The sequence below is a fragment of the Protobothrops mucrosquamatus genome, unplaced genomic scaffold, assembly GCF_001527695.2.
Source record: "Protobothrops mucrosquamatus isolate PMUCROS unplaced genomic scaffold, P.Mucros_1.0 scaffold526, whole genome shotgun sequence".
In the NCBI taxonomy this organism is placed as follows: domain Eukaryota; kingdom Metazoa; phylum Chordata; class Lepidosauria; order Squamata; family Viperidae; genus Protobothrops; species Protobothrops mucrosquamatus.
Window position 1 is genome coordinate 849,558 of NW_015386834.1, and position 9,051 is coordinate 858,608.

Sequence of the window (9,051 nt, forward strand, 5' to 3'; positions counted from 1 at the left end):
AAGGGAGGAGTGTTGGAATATTCATGAGCAGGAAGAATCATGTGGTAACTCAGTCAGCCAATGTGAGAAAAATGCTACTGAGTCTGTGCAGAAAAGGTATTGAGTTAGGAGCTAGATTTTGTCTCAGTCTCGGGTCTGTCTCTGTATCTCTCTGTAAGAAGTCTTCATTGTGCTATGTTGCTGTAAAGAAGAATGTATGGTATTGTAAATATTTTGATATGAATATAAAGAAGTTATTTGAATCAGCTAAAATGCAGTCAACTCTGAGAGCTTCTGATTTATTTTTTCACCAATAGAGAAATTAAAATTCTCTAACATAATCCATCTCTTTTAACGATGAGTGCTAATAGATAAATTCCCAAATGCATTCCTCATTCACTGTCATGAAGGAACATATTCAAAACACATGAGATATTCCCCAGATTTAGGAATTAATGATTAAAAAATTCACTTTCTATATTTCCATCCAAACCTTAGCTTATTTCCTTTGAATTAATGCATGTATCTTAGAAGGTCATTCTTCCGTATAGTACAGACATGTCAAACTCGCGACGTCATGTGACATCACATGACGTATCGGAGCTTTTTCCCCATTGCTGGCAATGGGGTGGGCGCAGTTTCCTGCTGACACGTCCGGCCCGCGGGCTGGCAGTTTGACATCACTGGTATAGTATATCAAGATAGCTTGCAGTAGTACAGAATTAAAATATAATGTAGGCACCACAAAATTGAAAAAATACCCACTAAAACAAGACCCAAGGGCTCCTCGTGCATTAAAAATTGCAATGCTGGGGAAAAGTCCTAAAGAGTCTCCTTGGAAATTAGGTTCCAAGATTGGGGCATCACAAGTGAAAAGCCTCCTTGCCAGCATCCTACCTCATTTCTTTTTGCAAGGTTCTCAGTAACAGTATCAGAGAAATACAAGTGGGGACCTGCAAAGATTTGTCTATAGTGGAGGCAAATGAATGAACTTACATATAGTAATTGTAGTAATATATGTGATTAAACATGTGGATTAACACAGTGAGTATATTTTTCTCCCACTGTAAATAACAGCTGCTGGAATGATTACAGTAAGCCTAATTAGAGGTTTTGGTAATGTCCCAAATTCCTATCTAGTTTCATAGGAAAGATACAGTAGTGCTTGAAGTGGAAGAAAAGAATCTGTTGTGATTATGACATGAAAGAAAGAATTATGTATCCATCCCCATAAGTTGAGAAAGATCATGATTATGCCTTCACAGTAACCCTTCCTTTGGATCCTGAATCTGTGCAGGATCCCTATTGACCTCGGTTTAGAATAGTTTCTTACTGTGTCAATTCAAAGCATTAGTAAAGACCTATAAATGATTTATCCAAGACCTCTTAGAGCAAGGGTCCTCAACCCATGGTCCGTGGACCAGCACTGGGCCACAGCATGCCAGAAACCAGTCCGCGCAAACAAAGGCCCATCTGCGGGATGCAGGCAGTACATGAAACCATGCCCCCTCCAGTCCGCAGAAAAAACTCTCTCCATGAAACTGGTCCCTGGTGCTCAAAAGGTTGGAGACCTGTGTCTAAGAGGTAGTTTGCCTGCATGTACATTTTGATGGAAAGTTCCTTCTCTGTGTCCTGAAAGTAATGAAAGCAAGTATCTTAAGGGCAACAGAAAGGACTTTTACAATAACTGCATCTAAACTGTTGAAAGTCAGCACCCACCCACCTTCCTAGAAAAGGAAATATTTGTGGGGATATTAAAAAAGGCAGAATATTATATTTCCCCAAAGGAATAATGGAGGAAAACATTCTTAAAAGGCTTTTTTACCCAAGTTTCCCCAGGCAGAAACTGAGCAGGCCAGCTTTTAGAAATGCAGATTTGGGGACACCTATTCATAAACAAAATGCCTTCAGCCACAGCCCCAGAGAAGGTTTAAGATGATGGGATTAGAAAAACAAAGACTCCCAAGGACAGGAAGATGACCTTTAGGACACAATAGGGTTAACTCACCACCATTAGAATACCAAAAGGCTAAGGTCAAAGTACATTGCACAGGAACAGGAAATACAAAGAATCTCAAATATAAAGCCCAAAGAAGATATAAAAGCCCACCTATCCCAACTCCATTTTGTCAGTTACCCAAGAAACATGCTGTGCCACTGAAGTTTCTGGCAATTCAATAAACTGAACCTTCTTCCCTAAGCAGCCTCCATTTTATTTATTCCCGCTTGAACTGGACCCTGATGAAGATTTTTCCTTCAAAAATTGGGCACCCAGGATGGTGCTTCAAGCTAACCTCACCAATGGACCGGGCCTGGGTAAGCCTCCATCTTGCCGGCAGCAGACCCCTTATGTCTGTAGGTGGGTTTCCCAGACCCTGCCTATTTGGAGCAATGGTAGTAAAGGGAGTTTTGAGTTTGAGCTCAAGGGCTGCTTTGGAAAAAAGGTGAGTACCTCTAAATGTTAACTTTTAAAGCCCAGGGAGTGAGGGAAATGTGTGTATGTCTCTGTGTGTGAATGAGAAGATCCTTCTTCCAATCACAGCTGGATCTTGCTCCTTCTGGCCTTTCCTAACTGCAAACTGATCTGTTCAAATGACAGACCCTGGAAAGCTCAAGCCCATTTATGCTAAAACATTTAATACATTTGTTACATGTTTTGAATACAGCACTGCAGTACAAAATCTAAAGAAATGAAAAATGTAAATTAGGTTTTAATCTGGCAATTATTTCAGGAGTTATAGATCAGATGAGTTTGTATTAAAAACTATAAAAATTAAAGTTCTCAGATAGATCTAGAAAACAATACTATAGAAAACAGATTAATTTTGTTTGATTTTGTTTTATTATTCGTTTAACCAAATTAAGCAGTCCCTTTTAGGCATCACTCTGTTTGGATGGATATACAAATATCCCCTGTTATAATGGGGATATTACCCAATTTCATATATGCTAAATTTAATGCGCACAATTAAAGCTGTCGTTTTATTCACAAAGAACTTTTCATTGATTCTTCTTGGGTTTCTAATCTTCTGTTATCAGTCCAGAGTTGCCAGTGTGAAATGGGTAGCCATATAAATCAATACATCAATCAATCAACCACTGACAAGCTGACTTTCCACAGATAGTTTAGGATACAATAATGAGACACTTAACTTTTGCTAGAATAGATTATCGTTAGGAATTATGCAGTGGTAATCCAAACACATGGAGAATACCAAGCTATTTACGTTACTTATATACCTACTATCCCTATACAATTTCTACAATCCTCAGAAGATTTGAGAATTCAATATACTCTGCCTTCCAGATTTTAGTGGCATAGTTCTTAATTTTTTAGTAGAATATAACACCTGATTGAAAAAGTAGGGTTGAAAGGGAGAGGAAACCCCCACCCACCATTTACATTTCTGCTAGCTTAAGCTGCCTTTGAGCCAGATGTGGATAATGGTGCTGTAGCAAAACATCCCTTCAGAATGATTATTAGCATTGTTGGCATTTCTATAAATAGCTATGCAGATCTAAAGAAAATGCACAAGCGAATAATAACGTCCCTTCATTCCGTTCCCCCCCCCCCCCCGGTGAATCAAGTCTTTCTGGAATGTTCGGAGGGAGGAAAGTATCAATTATTCCATCTCCTTTGGATAATGACAACACTGCAGCATATAACTTAATATTCCTATCATTCAGATGAAAATGTTCTTTTTAACAATCAATAATAAATATTTTCTTACTCTTTAAGTTCACTGTAGATTGGAAGGACTGACGGATGGCACACAAATGCAAATGCAATGGTAGGCAAAGCATACACACTCTGTTAAAAAAAAGGGTAAGAATCAGGATCCTTTTCCTATAGTTGTTATAAAGTCTTTATTGTTTCAAATATCAGAACTGGAATTTTCTGTACTTTTGCATCTGTAGTAAAATGATGTTTGGTCAATAAATTTCAATGAATGTGTCTAATGATATACTATGGAACACAGAGTTCTTAAGCACCATTTAGTTTTACTTTTCATTACCAGGAAAAAGTATACAGATTTCTTAAATTTTTAAAAAGCACATTCTACAATTGAACTTGTATGTTCCTATAATATCTATAGCATCCTATTAGTGGAAAGAAATGGCAAATACTGTAGAAAAAACATACCTTAGAATTAAATGTAACATACTTTGGTCTGCATGCCTCCATGCCAAAGCTAAAATTGGAAAAGGTAGCATCTGTTGCATTTCTGTCCAGAAAAGGACAAGAAAGCTGAAATTTCTTGTATATGACCTACAATAAAGGATCAAAGTTGAAAATGCTCAGCAAATGGTTTTAAATTGGAAGTTTAATCACTTAGACCAAATTGAAACATTAAGTCCAACTTACCACTACGAGAAAAAATACCATGCATGTCAGGGAAAATCCACTAGTATAGCCAAGATAGCCTGATAGAAATTCAAAGGACAACATATTCAGTAATTTATTATTACTTTCATTTATGTACTTAATGGATCATCATATACATTTGAAATTGTTCACCTTTTTAAATGATCATATAAATATGAAACTTAATAGCCAGTCTTAGTTGGGCTAGTAATATTCAATATTTTTACTGAAGTTTCTATCTATCTATCTATCTATCTATCTATCTATCTATCTATCTATCTATCTATCTATCTATCTATCTATCTATCTATCTATCTATCATCTATCTATCTATCTATCTATCCATCTATCCTATTTCTAAACTGCCCATCTCCCTCAGATATTTATTGATTTTTTTTGTCTATAAATAGAAATATATTTCTATATATATATACCCTTTGGATAATGAAATGTCTGCAAGAAAACAACCAAGCTCAGTGAGCACCAAGGACCTCTCGTTTCAAACCTGAGCTACAAATATTCTCCTTTATTAATAGAGGTTGCATAGCAGTGATGATTTACAGGCATTACAAGAAATGCCTGTTATTGCTTCCACTGCTGCACTTTGAACCAGGTGTAGCTTTTGAATGGTCTTCAAGGGCAGCCCAATGTATTGCAATAAGTGCATTGTAATAGTCCTTTCTCAAGGTAACCAGGGTATGAGTGGCCATCTGAAGGGCTTCCCAAATGAGGAAAGGGGGCAACTGATGAATCTGTACAAAGGTCTTCTTAATACATCTGAATGGTATCTAATTAGACAAAGTGGCATAGATTGTTCTTCAAATAACTTTTTGTCAAACTGTGTAGATTATTCAAGGTCTTTGAACTAGAACACAAAGTATACTAGCAGTTATTGTACTTGGTATGGAATCCATTCAGGTTATATTCAGATTGTGTGTTCCTCATAGTTGGTCAGTCACAGTCTTTTAAAAATCACCATGGTTGATTTTTATCTCTGTCATCTGAGTTACTCTGAAGAAATACTTTTTCATGTTTTCCATTGTAAAATGGGAGTGCCACTATCATCATGTGATACAGAAATTAGACTGGAAGCTAGTTCAATTAATTAATTGCATTTATGTATCATCTCTTCTCTGATAACTCAGGGAGGTATGCGGGGGGAGAGGGAGAGGGAAGCAGTTCTTTAAATACTATTGTCAGGTCCCTATCGGAAAGCTGCCATTCTGAGGGGAGGGGAGAATTACTTGGGGATTGAGGATGTTTCTATATTGTTTCTACTTTCACTTTGATGTATCTGCATGGGAATTGGGGAGGGGGAATGAACCCTCAGGGCCATCTGGTTTGACTCCTTTCTGGCTAATGTCTCCCTGCTACCAAGGTTGTGGCACCAAGGAACAACTTGTTATCACCTTTTCAGCTTGGAGTTCTCACAACTTTACGCCAGTGGATTGGTGCCTGACTGGGGCATTGGGGTGGAGTTTGGACAATGGGAAATTAGCTTAACATTTTGCGTGGGAACTTCAGATTCCGCCTGACCTCTCTGCAATCACTTTCTCTCAGTAAAAGATCCTTTTGATATTACGCTTGTTTCAAGAGTCATGCTTTCCTGATAAGATAGCTGAGGCAGGACCTTATATTAGGCAGAATCTGCAAAGTGGTCAACCTGGAAAGGTATCCACCCTACCATGGAGACCGTGCAAATGATATCAAACCAAGGCAATGACCAGGAAGAAATCGAGTACTGGGGGGAAGCCCCTGCTAAGGCTCACCCCAGCACAAGCTCTGCAAGATGGACAAAGGAAGCTGTCAGTCTAGGGGACTCATCTAAGCCGAGATGGTCCATTGGTGTGGGGGAAGGGAGATGACTGGGAAGAGAGGACCAAGGGGGTCACCCTCACCTGAGGTATCCGTCAGCATGGATGGAGAGAGGATCTGGAGGCGATGGACAATGATGAGGGGCATGGAGAAGGACTTGACCATGCCAACCATTCTCATGATGGAGGCATTCAAGAACCTGAAGGCACGAGAAGCCTTAGCCCAAGTGATGGGGGACAAAGGCTGATGCGACCGATCAGCAAGTAGAGGGGGGAAATCATCACCTCTGAGTGCTGCGGCGGGTACGGCCAAAGCCTTGGAGGGGCAGCAACTGCCATGGCAGGGTCCCCCCAAGGGGACTTGGGAGGAACAAATGCCCCAAGGGCCAGCAATGATGGAGCGCCCCAGTGAGAACGCAAAGTACACCCCCTCGGCGTGAAGTTTGATTGTGACCGTCAGCAGCTCAGGTTCTTCCTAGCTCACATCCTCACTTACATGCAGGAGTATGGCCACGAGATCTCCACCTAGGAGGCAAGAGTCAGGGTCATCACCCTGACACTGGAGGGGGCCACAGTTAGGTGGATGGCGACCCTCCACAACGTGAATGCTCCAGAGCTGCATAACTTCAACCGGTTTATGACAGCTCTGAGACATCGATTTGAGGACCCTCTTGCCGATCGCAAAGCCCAAGATCGCATAAAGATGATGTGACAGGGGCGTGTCCCAGTAACTGAATACACTGAAGAATTCCAGGACGTGGCTTGCCGCCTTGACTGGCCAGAGAACATCCTTGTGAGCTGCTTCAAAGATGGCCTAAACAATAACTTATACAATGCTTGCATTGTGAGAGAGGCTCCCACAGGCCTCTATGACTGGTGCATGCTAGCCAAGGAAGCTGAAATTGACCAAGCCCGAAATAAGTACTGCACCAGTAAAGTTTGGAAAAAGTTACTCCAGGGAAGAAGAGGGAAGCAACCAGACCCCAAATCCAGCTGGTACGTTCCAATGCCTTCTTCAAATTTGGTAAGGAAGGCCATAGAGCAACCGAATGCAGAGCAAAGACCCCAGCAAAGGAGGGAGAGCATGCACCAAGTGGGAAAGCTGCCAAATCGCACCCCCCATGTGAAGGAGATGGCCCTGAAGAGCACAGAGAAGTTCAACCCCTCACCCAAATAAAGGGAGGGAACTCTGACCCCACTGGAGGAAGACCAAGAGTTCTCAGACACTGAGTATGATGACGATCCCTTGTTAAGTGGTTCAATCAAGCCTTTAACTATGCCCATAGAGCTGCCTCTTCTGGGTACTGGGAAAAACATTTCCCTGAAGACCCTATTAGATTCAGGATGCCTAGTGAGTCCAGCTTTAGTAGAGAAAATGGGGATCTGCTTAAGAAGGCTGCTTAGGACGGCTGAAAACCCCAATTGCATTTTGCCAACCAGATGGGTCAGTCATGGGGGTATCCCAGCCACATTCGCTGAAACCCTAGGGATGACAATGGGAGCACACTCAGAGACTTTAACTTTCAAAATAGCCCCTGGGTGGAAAGGCCACTCATTCTGGGACTGGCCTGGCTGAAGAAATAAAACCCACGGGTGGATTGGAGGAAAGGGCTGTTGACCTTCCCACTGAGAAGAAACCCCCACAGCAAGGCAGAGCACCTCCCCCAATGGGCCCTCTGCAAAGAGATCGGGGCGGCAGTAAAAGGGAAAGACCTGTTAAGAATACCAAGACTTAAAGGATGTATTCAGTGAGTGGGCGTTGGATGAGCTCCCTCCTCACTGTCCCACAGACTGCACCATTGAAATCGTCCCAGAGGCTATGTTACCAAAACCGTACCTCTACTCAATGACCCTGTTGGAATATTCATGAGCAGGAAGAGTCATGTGGTAACTCAGTCAGCCAATGTGAAGAAAGTGCTACTGAGTCTGTGTAAAAAGATTATTGTGTTAGAAGCTGGGTTTCAGTTTCAGGTCTCAGGTCTGTCTCTACTGTAAGAAGTCTTCATTTATGCTATGATGCTATGAAGAAGAATATATGGTATTGTAAATATTTTTTATATGAATATAAAGAGTTTATTTGAATCAGCTAAATGCAGTCAACTGTGAGAGCTTCTGATTTATTTTTACCAACAGAGAAATTAAAATTCTCTAACAGGTTATGGGCCCAGAGCTTACTAAGGACTGCATTATAATTTGAAGCTGGAAGAAATTGCCTATGTTTAGAAGTATAAGAACAAGGCAGAATTAGCAGAATGGCTGCAATGGAATTTAAGGAAAGCTCTGTTCCTCGTTTAGGGCAAAAGAATTACATTACCTGGGCAGCAAAAATGGAATGTTTGCTGAAAGCAAAAGAGCTGTGGTATATTGTAGAAAATCCCCCACAAGTGTTTGCAGCTGTTGATCAGAACAGCCATGATCAAGCCATGGCTTATCTCATCTTGAATTTAGATGATGAACAGTTTCTAAATGTTGCAAATCTAAAGACTGCAAAGGAAATTTGGATGAAGTTGAGAGCTGTGCATGTGAATGTTTCTGCATGCAATATAGTGCAATTGTCAAGAAAACTTTACAGAGCCTGTTTGCAACCAGGTGAATCTGTGGAACAGCATTTAAATAAAATGCAAAGTTTATTTTTGGACTTAGAACAACGTGGGATTAAATTTCCTGAGTCACAGAAAGTTTTATTGGTGTTGAACAGTTTAGATAAAACGTGGGACACAGTTTCTGCTATATTTGAGTGCAAAGAAGAGAAGGACTTAAATTTTGAGGCTTTAAAGGCATGTTTGCTTAATGAAGAAGAAAAGCACAATTTCAGGAGTAGCCACGAGGAGAAATTCCTGAGGAGGGGGTCCAGACTGCAAGTCTCCAGAGGAGAAGGAACAAGCAGCAGAT

General features: G+C 40.8%; 1 protein-coding gene across 1 annotated transcript in view; it reads right to left on the reverse strand.

The window, feature by feature from the left end:
• The window catches only part of SLC38A1 (solute carrier family 38 member 1), a 137,720-nt gene that overhangs the window by 18,914 nt on the left and 109,755 nt on the right, over positions 1 to 9,051 (reverse strand). Inside the window, exons 9-11 of the mRNA XM_015816905.2 lie at positions 4,346 to 4,404; positions 4,124 to 4,249; positions 3,711 to 3,790 (exon numbers count right to left, since the gene is read on the reverse strand). Of these exons, the coding sequence (XP_015672391.1) occupies positions 3,711 to 3,790; positions 4,124 to 4,249; positions 4,346 to 4,404 (265 nt within the window). The remainder of the gene's footprint in view (positions 1 to 3,710; positions 3,791 to 4,123; positions 4,250 to 4,345; positions 4,405 to 9,051) is intronic.